This window comes from Ptychodera flava, chromosome 4 (genome assembly GCF_041260155.1).
Source record: "Ptychodera flava strain L36383 chromosome 4, AS_Pfla_20210202, whole genome shotgun sequence".
In the NCBI taxonomy this organism is placed as follows: Eukaryota; Metazoa; Hemichordata; class Enteropneusta; family Ptychoderidae; genus Ptychodera; species Ptychodera flava.
Window position 1 is genome coordinate 2,136,586 of NC_091931.1, and position 15,320 is coordinate 2,151,905.

Genomic DNA, 15,320 nt, shown 5'->3' on the forward strand with positions numbered 1-15,320 from the left:
TGTGGGGGCTCATTTTAAAGCTCTTGGTGTAAGAAAACTTTTTATTGGCTTAGTTTTTCCAAATTCGAAAATTTTATTTTTCTATGTAGAGTTAACACAGGGATGGCCACCATTTTGAATTTTAAATATCTGTAGATCTTGGGTTATCTAGTACCAAAATGTGCATGGTGACACCCGATTTATACTCTTGATTTTGAAAGAGAATGGTTGAAAGATTTCTTAAGGAAAGTTTGAGAAAAAGTTTAAGTGGTTCACTTTCGAGGCGCATACCACCTTAAACACACAGCGTTTGAACTAAGTGCTAAGAACTTGTAACTTAATCCTGAGAATCAGATATTAAAATGCGAGGTTACTGAATATTATGAAATACAAACGTCTCGGTGTTTTGATTATCATCTAAAGAGATTGAAACTTGGAACACATTTTTACTTATCATTCCATCAGACGCAGTCGGGAATAATCGGATCTGACGGTGGTGAAGCTGACGCTGTTAGAATCACCCTTGAAACTCATTTTTGCGTGACCCCAAGGCTGAGAACGAGGATGTGGATGACGCCAACTTTATGCTCGTTTATAGCTATCTAACGCATGACGCTAACCACAGTCTCCCCGTAGGTGGAGGAACTGGACGCTAACTTTATGCTAGTCTGGCAGAGACCCTGCGATTCGCGTTCTTCCCTGTTGGAACACGCGCGCGCCCTTCAGAGACGCGACGCGAATCCCAGGGTCTGGACGTTCTTGCAAGCGACCGGTCGGATTTCTGCCTGATCCGGGTACTTTATAGAACTCCACACATCCGTTAATCAAAACAAAAATGACAGGTAGCATAGTCAAATAAAATTAAATATGAAAAATAAAAACATACAGCGTATATAGGTCTACCAGCTACTAGTATATATTCTCTCCGCCCAGTTAGATCGGTGTTTCTTTTGAAGTCACAACCCTTATGAATATTCATATCCTACCTATCCTGGTTCCCAGACACTTCGCACCAAAACCACTTCGCACCATACCATCTCGTCCCATACCATTTCGCACCAAAACCACTTCGCATCAAAACAACCTCGTACCAAAACCACTTCGCCCCAAAAGTCATGTCCCCAAACCACTTTGCCCGAAACTTATCGCTAACTGCTAAAGCTGAAAATAACCACCTTTCTGTCATCCTGGGACTGAAATCTTGAAAGTGTACGCATTTCGCGAAATTGACATCGTGCAATTCCGCGCAAGGCACCTGAGTTGTAGCATTTGCGTGTTTCTATTTTCTTATTCTATCGTTTATGGTTTCATGCAACAATAAATGGTTCGTGATAGCCAAAATGTCCTAACACATTAATGCTTCCAAGTTGCAGGTAAAAACAACCTTGTGATACGTCGTAACATCGTTGTTTCAGGACGAGTTGACGGTACTATACTTTGGGCGAAGTGGTTTTAGTACGATGTGGTACTTGGGGCGAAGTGGGGTTGGGCGAAGTAGTACTTGGGACGAGGTGGTTTTGGTACGAAATGGTTTTGGGACGAAGTTGTGTGGGGCGAACTGGTTTTGGTGCGAAGTGTCTGGACCCCGTCGCTGTGTCTGGCAGCGCGTGCTCACAGCTGCACAGCCTTCGAATGCAGACCCATCGCGGCGCGCACAAAACAAGGCACAGCGACTGTGGAGAGTCTAACTTTATGCTTACAACAAGTACGACGATCAGAAAGACACCATGGATGTGAGCACAGTCCCTGCATGATGCATGAAGTAAATAATATTTTATTGCTTGCTTGAAAATAAAGGAGTAACATCACATTTATGGCAATAAAAATGTAATATAAAAAGAAGTTCAAACTTTAAAGATAAAGTAATACAGTATAATAATAATAGTTAACAATAAATTCAACTAGGTATTTCTTTGTTTATATTATGAAAAATACAATCTGCAAATTGTTCATTAAAGACCAGTATTTGTAACTTTTAACAATTTTTTCATATTTTTGATTAAAATGACATCCTCAGTATGTGAAAGTAGACCATAATTAATACTGAATCGCATGGTTTGCATGCCCAGCCCGCCTCACGATTAACAGTAAAAGGAGTGAAAAATGACTTCTTGTCCGGACCAGAAGTCAGCTTTGTTGACACACGAAACGAAACGTAATCACACCACCGCGCATGCTCAACCACATCTACGCAAGTTTTACTGTGGCGTCCGTAGAAACCATACGTTCTTCGAAAAGGTCTGGTCCATCGAACGGAGACTCAGCTAAAAACGCGCGAAAGTTGGGTGAAATACCGGAAAGATATAAATATGTAAGTGTTTACAGATTGTTCCGACTATAATGAGCCGTGCAAACAAACGTCTTGAACAGATAAACTAACGACGGAGGCAGTCGATTGTAAGCTTCATGCAAGGCACTGCACGTTGTGACCGATGGTACGGAGATCAAGTTTGCTGAATGAATTGAGAGAGAAAAACATATATGAATAAAAATTCAGCACTTCACCATTGTAATCATTGAACTAGTCGTTTCTTCCATTATTGAGTAATAATGAAAATTTCGTTGAAAATAAATGGCGGGACTGATTCTGCTCCGTCTACTCAAACGAAGTTTTGTGTACGGCCGGCTACGCTGCAGGCAACACAGCCTATCAACTTCGCATATCGTTGCCGTACGGCGTAATTGAAAACGCTCAGAAAGGAAAAATTATATCTTGAATGCAGTACAAAAGTCTTACTTATTAAATTTAAAAGTATTTCAAAATAATATCGAACGTAACGGGTATATAATCCTCACAAGGACTACAGTAGTACAACAAGTATCGGCTAGCTGCGATGCGATGGAAGTTCAAACCCCGTTCAAACACAAGAGAGATCCCGGCCTCACTGCAAAGTCGTCCCCTGCGCACCCGGCCCGACAGCAAACTAACCTCTTGGTTTGATTCTGTTGTTTATATTTTTGTATAAAATTCATGATACATATCTGACTTTCACAACTGTACAATTTGCTCAGGCTGTAGTCTACAGACGAGCGGAGGGAGCTAGGCAGGCCCCAAATTTGCATGGACAATGCCCGGGACAATTATAGACGCAGCTCGATGAGAAAGTCATTCACATAAACCTAAATGAAGTGATCAATACAAAACTTTTAAACATCACTGATTCTGAAAATTTATGATCAACGGTTCTGACCTACGGAATTTATACTGCGACGTTGTTTTTGTGTGTTTGGCCAGCTACTAGACCTGTAAGGCTGTACTACATGGAGGTAGTAGACTGCACAAGTGCAGCGGGGCCGGGCCGAGATTGGTGTGGGGCCTGCAGCAAGGTAAAATTGACAGCGTCCATTGCAGAATGCCCGCGTGTTATCCTTTGTCGTTTGGGAGGAAATTTACCGCTGTATTCAGAATGCCTTTTTACCAGTATAAAAGATCAGTAACTGATGCATCAAGAGCCAAGAGTCTGTAAATTTCTTAGCAGTAGCTCCATTGTTTTTTTCTAAATTTTCGCTGAGATACAGCCGTGCGTATACTGGTCCCGATCATTCTGACTCAGGCGTTCACAGCTGTTTAGGGAGCCGTCATTATTTACGATCTGGGGGTCGTAGGAATTACATTAGAAACTCCGAAATTTTGAGTCGCACCCCAGCCAACCATGATGACTTTGAGTACCCCCCCCCCTCTAACAGAAAGTTTGCTTACCTGAGCCCATGTAATAATATGTAGATATAAAAGCTCACCTAATAAGCAGTCTCCGACCATATAGTATTGTTAAATTTGGATGGGTAGCATGTCATTATGGTATGGTTAAATGTCCAAATGGTTGTTGAACTCAAGTCAAATAAAATATACATTTCTATGATAATATAAAGGATGAATTCACAACAGTTCAGTTTTGTCCTAGATCCAGTGCACTTATAGTGATATCTGTCGAGAACATTTCTCCATGACACAGCCTCTCCTTCCAACCCTGGTAACGACTGCAGAAAACTACTGTGTGACATCATCATCACCACTGTTGATCCTCATCTTTAATGTCGCTGCTGGTGCCATTGCGTACATGAACAACGATATCATTCTCATCGTCACTATCTTCTCTTTCATGATAAGTATTGCTAGTAGTAGCACCTACTTGTAGTTTTTTGCCTTGCTTCATCTAGTTGATATTTATTTGTACTGTTAGAGTATTTATTTTCTTTTTATTTAATATGTATCAGAGTAAAACATATATAATCAACTAATCATTATGTCATTGAGGACAGAGTAAGACAAAGAAAAAACATTTTGAGCACCCCCTTATAACTTTCAAATTTTGAATGACCCCCAGGTCGTAAATACTGACGGTTCCCTTACTTGCCGCCAAAGGCCATCGCGTTCACTGCATTCGACAGCCTACCATACATTGCCAAACTATGTTGCTTCGATTTCGCAATCACCTTGCCGCTAAAGCGACAATCAGCTAAAATTTATTACTTCAAGTTACTCAATTAGACAGAAGTGAGCCAAGTGTATATAGTGTCGTCTTGATTTTACATCGGTACCCGGAGTTCTAAGTGACCAACTGCAGGGTCGGTGCACTGCCGACTGCAGTTTGAATAATTCGTATATAACGCACACGGTACCAGAATAGAATGTTAGCCTCCTCTGCCAAAGTTCTGTATCCTCTGAAACACAGTAGCAGTACGTATTTGAACGGAGAAGAACAAAATAAAACCATTCGCAGGTCATTCAGCCGGCGACCATGGGCGATTACCCGGGCAGTGGCGTGGCATGGCAAGGCCCCAGGAATGTTGCAGGCTCGATGATGTCATCAGTATCGGCGTTCTCGATCACGTGCACAGCCTACAAATTGTCAACAAACCCGCGCGGCAATCCAACTCGATCGGGCAATATCTAGCGTTTGTATGTCACTACAGGAGCACAAATTTGGCTTATTTCTTTACTGAACAACATTTTACGATGGATGTAAGAGAATAATATGTAATTTCGAACATAAAAAAAGGTTAAAAGTTACAAATACTGGGGCTTTAAAAGACAACTCTTGTTTTGTTAGTAGTCAGAGTATGGTGCACCAATTCTTTCAAAATTATTTTAAATATTTGTTTAGGATCCAGAACAACAATTGCTGTGATTAATAAAAATTGAGGGGGTCATCCAAGGTAAAAACTCGCTATGGGTAAATAAAAATGGAGGGGTTCTGTGGTAAATAGAGAAAAAAATCACTGGGGTTGATAGAATAAGGAAGGGTACATCTACGGTGTGCCGATTGTTTCAAAATTATTTTAAATATTTGTGAGGATCCAGAAAAAAATCGCGGGGGGGTTAAAAAAAGAAATGGGGGGGGGGGAATCGCTAGGTGTAAATAAACAGGGAGAGGGTACTGTGGTAGATAGAGAAAAATCACAGGGGTTAATAAAAGGGGGTGCATCCTGCAAAAAAAAATATTGGGGTATTGAAAAAAACGAAGGGGGGGGGGGTAACATCCAAAGAAAAATCACTGGGACGGAGGTTATCACCATTCACTTTGGCAAAAATACGAGTGTACCGTGATGCAAAACTTTTCAGTAGCTTTACGAATGTCAGAAAAACAGAAGAGACATAAAAGGATACTTTTAGTTACTCCATCTATGTGATGTGAGAACATTATTAATATGATATTTCATATATTGTCGACCTCCACAAGTACAATATAGGTTGTGATATAACATTTTACATATAGTATAACATTATGACATTAAACCACTATAGGGTCTCCACCTCTTTAATGTCAAATAAATAAAAGTAACAGACATGAAATTTGGTAGATTTTCAATAAATTTAGATATAACTGAACCAGATTACAGTTTTCTACGATAATAAATCTGAGTGCAAAAAAACGAAATTAGCGGAGAACATGCAAAAACCCAGTAGCTTTATATTTCACCAATGTGTTCATGAGCATAATTAACATTCTCAGCATCTGTGACAGAAACAGTCTCTTTATTCATTATATGATCAACATTCCACATTTCATCCAGTACCTTCAACATTCCATTACGAATAGAAAACAATTTGGTATTAGCTTCTGCTCCAAGACGATACCTTGCTAGTTTAAAGGCAAGTGAAATTGCATGGATGGGTAGACACAGTGGATGACGCTTTGGATAGAATGGGAATACAGTCTCTCTCAATTCCTTGGTCTCAGGAAGACATATAGGAGCCTTTTGAAGTGCATTTGATATCGGTGTGCCAGGTTTCATCTAGTGGTGGACAAAAACCAAATGAAAATGTTAAGGTCTCCACGTAAATTCCAGGTGGCAAATTATTCATATTATATACAAAGTAATTCTAGTTATTTCTATTGTTTCCACACTACAGTATATCCGATTGTATATTTTTGTTATAAAATAATAATTACTGCTGTAAAGTCCTATAAAATTTCCACAAAAGGATAGCGAAGTACACATTCAATCAGATTTTAAGTTCTTCTGTTTCAAAATCAGATGTACTTGAGAATGAAAGAGGTAGCATGAATTGTGGTCCATAATATTTTTGAAGTTTAATGAAATGGAAATAGCTCACCCAGAATGGACATTGAGTATATGGGTTAAATTGGAAAGGATCATCCTCAGGTAAACACATCCTATATTCAGTTGCCATGCTACGGTTGAAATCACTCTTTTCCATCAAACAATCAACTTCACCATCTTCTTCTTCCTCTTCAACACAAAAATATGTTATTTTGAAAAAGAGAAAGTCATATATTTAATTATGATTATTAGAGAAATTGAAATATTTCTATTTTGGGAGAATTTTTCGGATTTTTGGTCAAAACAATCTTCTTCCCTGAAAACCACTAGTTCGATTGCTTTAATACTTGGTATACATGTTCCTTGGGGGTAAACTTTGAGTTTATTCAGATTGTAGTGATAGGCTTGTATATTCAAGATGCAGCAAGAGTGGTAATTCATCTGAGAAAGTATGATGGTGTTACTGACCCGCTGATCCAAGTGCACTGGCTTCCAGTAAAGGCCAGGGTTAATTTCAAAATTATCTTGCAGGTCTTTAGGGCTCTAAATGGTATGGCACCACAGTATATTTGTGACTTGGTAGAAAGAGTCAATGTTAATAAGTATAATCTGCCGATAAATTCCGGTATGAATCTTGTTGTATCAAGATCTTTCAACAAGTATAATGATCGTGCATTTGCAGTCTGTTGTCCAAGGTTATGGAACTCACTCCCACTTGAATTAAAGTGCATAACAGAAATTCAACCTTTTAAATCAAAATTGAAAACATTTTTTTTAAACAATTTTATCAACTGCACTGATTAATTTTTATTATTATTGGACATTTTATGAGATTTTTGTTTAAATCTTGTTTTGTATTTTTATTGAATGCAATACTTTTTATTGTTTTACTTGATGTAAAGCGCTTTTGAATATTTTATTGCAGAAAAAGTGCTATAGAAATATATTAAACATTAAGGTTCCAAGACAAGAAATTGACCTTTTTAATCTAACAATTCTCTGGTGGTTAATAAGCTCATAACCCTCCTAAATTATACATTTTCTGAAAGCCTAGATATAGGGGAACAATTTGGTAACTACAGTGTCACCATTGTTTACATAACTATCACATGACAGGTAATTTGCATAACTTCAAAAATCAGTTTCAAAAATCATGGGGTCACCATGCCCAAGTTGATTTTCTAAATTTTCACATTCTTATTGTAAAATAACACAAAAGTAAACCTTTTAACAGTAATGACTCTGACAAAAAAATGTGCGACTGGATGGAATTATTTATTTTCTACCAAATTTGCCATTATTACACCCAAAAGTTTTAGACGTTAAAACGTTTATTTTATGGAATATTTGAACCTTCCAGTTTTGTCATTTTTGAGCAGAATATAAGTCATATATGTCTGGTACTTTTGAAAAAAATATTTTTTGGTAGGTCACTGTATTCAGTTTTTCACAATGACAATTTGGCAAGATGTAGCCAGGAAATTTCACAATTTGCATACTCTCTCATGATCATCATTTTGTGTGCTCTTCAGCAGGTGCCATTGACCTGGCCAGAGTTGGATTAACTCAAGTCAGCTTAGACTGATTAAATCCAAAAAGTCCACTGATGCATTCGAAAATGAATCAATTTCAGAACTTGTCTTATAGGAATATTGCTCTACAAACTACTTATGACAGGAAGTGTCGACATCTGCCAGTAGAACTGTCAAACACATGTTTATTTTTTCTTTCCATGCATCCCTAATAAGTATGCAGCTATATGGTAATGGGGGGACTTGAAAAAGTTGGATTATATAAACTGGGGAGACTTGAAAATTTTTTAGGGTAGAGAGATCTGAAAAAAAAGGATTTCAATCACATTTCCTCCAGCCCCCTTACTGTTAATTGTAAACACAGCCTGTGTGGTTTCCTTAAAATATTACTGCTTGATGAATTACCAAATATTAAATATTACTGCTTGATGAATTACCAAATATTGTTTACATTAATGCTATGTAACACAATATTGCAAGAGGACACCTTTAATTTGGTAGATTTTCTCACTAATCTTGATGTATCAGGCAGACTGGTATACACACGGTGCTCATCTATTGCAACTGTTACCAAGGGACTGCTCAGTTTCTTTGGCCTAATTAAGTTGGGGAGGGGGGTGTCACTCTGTTTTTGACTTTGGTGATGGGGGTCACCATGTTTTTGAAATACCCAATGGGGGGTCTGAAATGTGTTTTGGAATTTTGACACTCGCTCATACTTTCATTTATGACTGTTAAAAATAATAGACAACAAAAGGCAGTTTTTGTCATTGCGTTTTCATGGTTTCAAATTGGTAAAAGAAAAGATCCTCTCAAACACTGGACTGCGTACATCAGATTTGGTTACGAATTATAAAAATAGATATGGCTTCTCAGGAGATGTAACTGGATAGCCGGCAAGTTTAAACACCCATCAAAGTTTTCTGTCTTTGATATTAATGATTGACATCCAGAGAGAGAGAGAGAGAGAGAGAGAGAGACAGAGAGAGACAGAGAGAGAGAGAGACACTGAATTATTGAATTTATATTCCACCTTTTGTTTTACCTTTGTTCTGGGGTCATCCTGTTTTGAAAACTTGGAATAGGGGGTCAGCCACTTTTTGACTTCAGCAAAAAAATAATCCACCCTCCCCCATGCCCCCCCAGGCAGAAGAAACTGACTTATCCCAAACCATTACATGCTTCACCTTGGTATTTGATGGATGGCCATAGGTGCATCAAAATGTGTTCAATAATGCCTGTGACTTCATGAATATTACAAGCTTGCCCATAGAATCTATTGAAAATTGTATGTACACTCACTCTGGCCTGCTATGTCTCAGCAAATGTGAGCAAAGTGTCATTGATGCCATTTTTACGAAATACACTGTCCATATACTAACAAATTTACTATTTATTTTAAATATACTGGCCATACATATACTATATGTCATTTGAGTGTATTAGTGACACAACCACAATGGCATCCAGTAATGCAAAAGTAGGATAAATACATCAATTTGTAGACTGAAAAGAGCCCCAAGCCACCATGCCAATTTTTCCCATCAAACTACGGAAGTGTTTTTCAAATAACTGGACTCAATTGCAGCAGCCCACTGGTCATGTTTGTGGTCATATCTGCAGCCTCACTTGAGCATACACTTGCGTTCAGGCGATCATCAAATAGAAAGTGTACCTGTGATTGAAGCTTCAAATAGATGACAGAGGTTCAAAACATGATCACAATATAATTTGGTGAAGAAATGAGTAAAAGTCTACATTCAATTCATACCCTGGACCTGTTTGGAATTTCCTATTAACATCTAAGTATAATTGTTAGCGAAGCTAGAACCTGCTTCTAATGTTAAAAGTCAATAAGGTCAGATGAAATTGATTATACATGAGAATACAAGCAGGATAAAAGTTTTGAATAGATTTTGAAAAGTTTTCAAATCTAAAATTTGAATCTGTTCTCACCTTCTTCAAAAGCTTTATTTATACTGGAGGTTAACCATATCAATAATATGCACAAAACGGTTGAAATTTTTGCCCTCATGTTTGAAATGATGTACAATACAGAGTTATATGGCAAACCTATGGTAAGGTAGAAAGATGGCAACAATAATGCATATTAGTAGCAAAATACATGTACACAGCTATGACAATGACAGTAAGATCGAGGTGATATTAAAGTGGTGAATATCAAGTGGGTCAGTCCAACCACAGTCCAAATGTGGAATTTGCAGCGGGTAATTGTAGATGATGGAAACATGAGGTGTGATAAATAGTTGACAAGACCATCCATCCTATAGGAATTAACAAAAAAGACTGGTAGTTAACACTTACCTCACCTGTTAAGGGGCCCCACCATTCATCTGAAACCTAGGGAGCTTTTTTCCATATAGCCTTTGATTAAGGTCGTCCGTGTACATCCGAAAGGTTAGGAAGAATAAATATCTATTGTATAGTAGCAGATGGGTCTTGTCAACTATTTTTCACGCCTCATGATATTAATGTCAATCAATTCAAGATCATCCGAAGTCAAAGTGATTTATAGTCTGATTAGGCTGGGACATATCTCTCACAGATCTTGACGATGCAACATCCCATCTATACCTTTACAAAGAAGTGTTCACTATGTGTGTGCTGTGTGTGTGTGCAAATATATATATCAGATATATATATATATATATATATATATATATATATATATATATATATATATATATATATATATATATATATATATATATATATACCTTTTACAGAGTCAGTTGTGCAACATATGGCTGAAAGACTATTTTTCAAATTGAGAAAGAAGAAAGCATAATGGTAAATGGTTTGTTGAGTGACAAAATCGTGTATGCATCTCTTGGAAAATTTGGGGTTATAAGGTAACAGTAGTGTGAGAGTAATGAGGTTACCGTTAGAGTTAGTAGCAAAGCTAAGTTGACAGTAATTAAAATAACAAAATTATACACTAAGCTAAGGAAATCTGAGAAATAAATGTTGAATGTAGCATATTGAAGCTACAATAGGAATAAACTGAAATTACAGCTAAAAGTTTGGTAGAAGGCTACCACAGGAATTGGTCAATACCATGGTGGCGGAAATTTTTGTATCCTAAAGCCAATCTTGCCTGCCACCCTCATTACAAAAGGCTTTAAATAAGTCAGTTTAATTGATGGGGTATTGCTTAACGTTTTGCATCCTATTATAACACTGACAGGCTCAGGTTATCACCTGTACCATTTTCGTAAAGTTATACAAAGTAAAATTATTGCATTGCATGTGCGATAACTTTCCCTGTAGACTGAACACTTTCGCCGTAGACTGAACATTGGTTATGGTGTCACTTGTATATTTTGGCATAGATTGTGAACTCGATAAGGGTTTCCAGAGGGTTGTTTACATAAGCAGATTTCAATGTGTAAAATATGATTTTATTAAACATAATCATAATTTATAGATAATCATAATTATAACAACAATGGGGTTTCCAGAAGGTATTTACACAAAATAGACGACGTTGTTTGTAAAAAAGCAAGATTTTATTATTCTGTAACACTCATATTTATAATTTATCAATATTCATAATTAATTTTTGATCATAACTGGAAATATCAACACAAATAATGTCTTATTAGCCTGTGGACATATATGATATAGGTATTGATGTAAGGACTTCCGATACAGCCAATGATGACAATACTGTATCTGGTTGTATCCATGACTACCAATATTATACACTGGTGAAATCTTTAAACTTAAAGCAGAAAGAAATATTCCATCATGTTCTAAAATCAGTCAAGACGAACAAAGATCCTTTACCTATATTTATCACAGGGGTGCTTGTACGGGAAAATCTGTTGTAATAAAAGCAATTTATCAAGCTTTATATCGATATCTATGTTCAACTGGCTGGAGAGAATCCTTATGACTGTAGATTATGGTTGTGTGCACCAACGGGAAAAGCAGCATATAATATCAATGGAAGTACAATACATTCAGCATTCAAAGTACCAGCGAATCAAGGTTACAAATACAAAGCACTAGACAGCTACCAACTGAACACACTAAGAGCTAAATATCGAAAACCTATCAGTTCTTATCATAGATGAAATCAGCATGGTTGGACATCAACTCTTCAATTTCATTAATTTGCGCCTTCAACAAATTAAAGGCAACAATCTATTATTTGGTGATGTTTCATTGATAACTGTTGGTGACTTTTATCAACTAAAGCCTGTCATGGATGGCTGGATATTCAGCGACTTAACAAGAGAGTATGGACCACTAGTAACAAACTTATGGCAGGAATATTTCATTATGCATGAATTATTAAACTGAAATCATGAGACAAAAGGATGATTTACAATTTGCACAACTACTCAATCGACTCAGAGAAGGAAACCACACAGATCAAGACATAGCTGAGTTGGAGCAACATTCTGTTCATCCAAGTAATCGAACATACGACAATAAATCAGCCCTCCATTTGTACACTAACAATGATAAGGTACTAGTAAATAATATTTGAAAATGCTACTACATGCAAACTTTTAAAAGATCCTTGCAATGGATACAGTTATTGGTGACGTGTCACAGAAAATAAAAGCACAAACATTTCCTCCCTATATATTTTTCAATTCAGGATATCGGAAGGACATACCAACATGGTCAGCTGAAACAATGCCATGAAGAACTATGACAATGGCAGACTTGTCTGATCAGGCTGAAGTCACTCTCTGGGGTCCACTCTGCTATGATACCGAATTAAAAACCGGACAAGTTATCATGGTATCCATTGTAAGGACATCACCAAGATATAATAGGATCAACAACAACAACCAGATGTCTGGATACCCTGTGGGTATATCGAACGACAAGTTCCTTCTACAAATCTTGTTGAAATATCCGCTGACGAGTACAGCGGTGAATATGACGTTTTCGGAAAATGCACCGAAATCGGAATACTAAGAAGACAAGATGTGTTCAAAAGTGTTGAACTGGCTGTATTTGATATTTAACTGCATGAGACAATCCAAATTAAGAAATTTAACACAATTTCACATCAATTGGATTTGTACTTGTAGAGATATTTCTCTGTGATGAAAATGTTCAGATCTTTCTCAATTGCATATTTTGGGGACACATCTCCACACCCCAGATGATAAGGTGATGCATGCAGTGGTAATACATTAATCAACATTTAAGCTCAGATCTCAAACTCAAAAAGGACTAAAGTTGTTGAAAATGAAAACAGCATATTGAATTTAACAAATAGAGAAAATCCAAAGCAATAATGAGCACAAAAATGTTTATGCCCGGAATTCTACATGTTCATTGTATCTAACGAACATAAGCTTACCCATAATAAACACATTTTGCATACATTGACATTGTGAATTCATCAAAAGAGAAATCATTATGAATTTCATGTTCGACGAGAGTATAGGAATTACAACATACATAAAAGGTTTCGAAAAAACATTAACAGGGTACGATAATTAAGCCAACTAGTGAGCGATACTTCAAAAAAAAAAAGAAAGAAAGAAAGAAAGAAAACGGACGTATCAAGGCAAAAATAGAAAGTTGGGCGAGTTGGTATCGGGTGAGTTGGAATAGGGCGAGTTGGTTCTGGGCGGGTTTGAAAAAGTGCGAGTTGGCTGGTACCCGCAAAGTTGAGGATACATTTGCAGAAATCGGCTATAGAAGGGGAGAGAGAGAGAGAGAGAGAGAGAGAGAGAGAGAGAGATTTACTGCGGAGAAAAGTGCAGGCCGTGACTGTTACTGGGAAAACGATACAGATCGAGAGTATTACGTAAAATATGTTAGAGAATATTTGTGTAGCTTGGAGGTGCACAAGTATATTTGTGTAACTTAGAGGTGCAGATATGGCGCGGAAAATTGGGAGTTCGAATATTGGCCTTATACGCGCCATAGTGCAGAAGACGAAACGCATGACTTTTACCTTTCTTCTTGATTTGAGTTCTCAAATGTCACACCATGACGTGAATTCCATGCGTTCTTCTGCCAGACCAGGCACAGCTAACGCCCCTGTGTGTGCTTTTCTGGAGCTCTTTCTTTATATTTACATCGAAGTGAGTGCGTGACAATAAATGTAATCGCGCTGAAAGTTGAAAAAGTTTATGAGCTCGTATTTGTAATGAAAACTGGCTAAGTTTTATGAAATATCCTATCTATACCGTACAAATTATATACATTGGCAGAGGCGTTCGCGTGACTCTAGTAACATTAAGTACGCATGAAAAGACTCATATCTAAAATAGGATATTTGAAGAGCGCCTGTCCAACACGATTTGTTAAATGTCAATTCTGTCTGTAATTTTTTTCTTTTTCAAACCAGTTGCACTGCGACTAATTTGCGCTTAACATACATAGTAATATAGAAGTGAGCAGTTGACATCAATTGTTTCCCCTTTCGCACCTTGATAATTTCAGTTATTTTGTATAGTTTATCCTATGAAAATGTGCCTTCATTTTAGTAGGTTGGTGTACCTTTCAACTCTATAGCTCAAACAGCACTGCCACGTAGTCATGGCAACCATAATTTTATCAATAAATCGTTCTGGGGAAGCTTTGAATTACAATAAAGGGAAATCCTCTATACAAAGATCGGCTTTAGATGAAATATTATTTGCTTGAAACTTGGGCAATATTCACAGACTTACATATTGTACTGTACAACTACCCATTTGGAATAAGTTCATCATGCTTGAAGAGGACGTTCCGTGATGAATACAAGTATACAGACAGGGTACTTAAATTCGACAGATCTGTCACTGAAATATTCATTGTAAGCTTTCCAGCTTCGATAACGAATAATTCATAGTTACAGCTTGATTTGGCAGATATTTTAATCAAAGTTGACCGGTGTTGAATGCATGCAGGGTATACTTTCACCCATTAATTTCATCAGGTGGCACTGCATGTGATGTCTATCACAGTCACTCGTGGATGGAAAGACTGTGTGTCAATATCGTTCTTTTTTAATATTCATGAGTAATTTTCATCTCATCTGTATTACGTGAGATGAACCAATCTTTTTGAGATTGGGGATTTGGCCGATCGGTTTTGTCTGTGGTTTCTCCGCTAGGTGACTGGGTACCGTATGTTGTGAGTTCAAACGATCGACATCACAGTATTTATTAATGAAATAATAAAGACTACCTTTTAAAGAATTGGCGTAACGGGTTTGATGATGTCTGTCTTCGATATCGGGTGAGTATCAAACTACAAGTTCATTTTAATCACAGGATGATTGACTTCAATAATTAACAAGACTTCCATACTCTGACT

At 37.2% G+C, this 15,320-nt stretch overlaps 1 protein-coding gene and 1 long non-coding RNA gene across 2 annotated transcripts; one reads left to right on the forward strand and one right to left on the reverse strand.

The window, feature by feature from the left end:
• Positions 1-1,957: 1,957 nt before the first annotated feature.
• On the forward strand, positions 1,958-13,397 carry LOC139130648 (uncharacterized). Its single transcript, XR_011551932.1, has 2 exons — positions 1,958-2,290; positions 12,652-13,397. It is a non-coding gene; the product is annotated as an uncharacterized lncRNA (long non-coding RNA).
• On the reverse strand, positions 4,233-14,087 carry LOC139130647 (uncharacterized). The gene is made up of 4 exons (XM_070696389.1): positions 13,972-14,087; positions 9,975-10,091; positions 6,539-6,675; positions 4,233-6,216 (listed from the first exon to the last, which is right to left on the reverse strand). The coding sequence occupies exons 2-4, from the start codon at positions 10,051-10,053 to the stop codon at positions 5,890-5,892; spliced, it is 543 nt and encodes a 180-aa protein (XP_070552490.1). The 5' UTR covers positions 10,054-10,091; positions 13,972-14,087; the 3' UTR covers positions 4,233-5,889.
• Between the last annotated feature and the right edge of the window lie 1,233 nt (positions 14,088-15,320).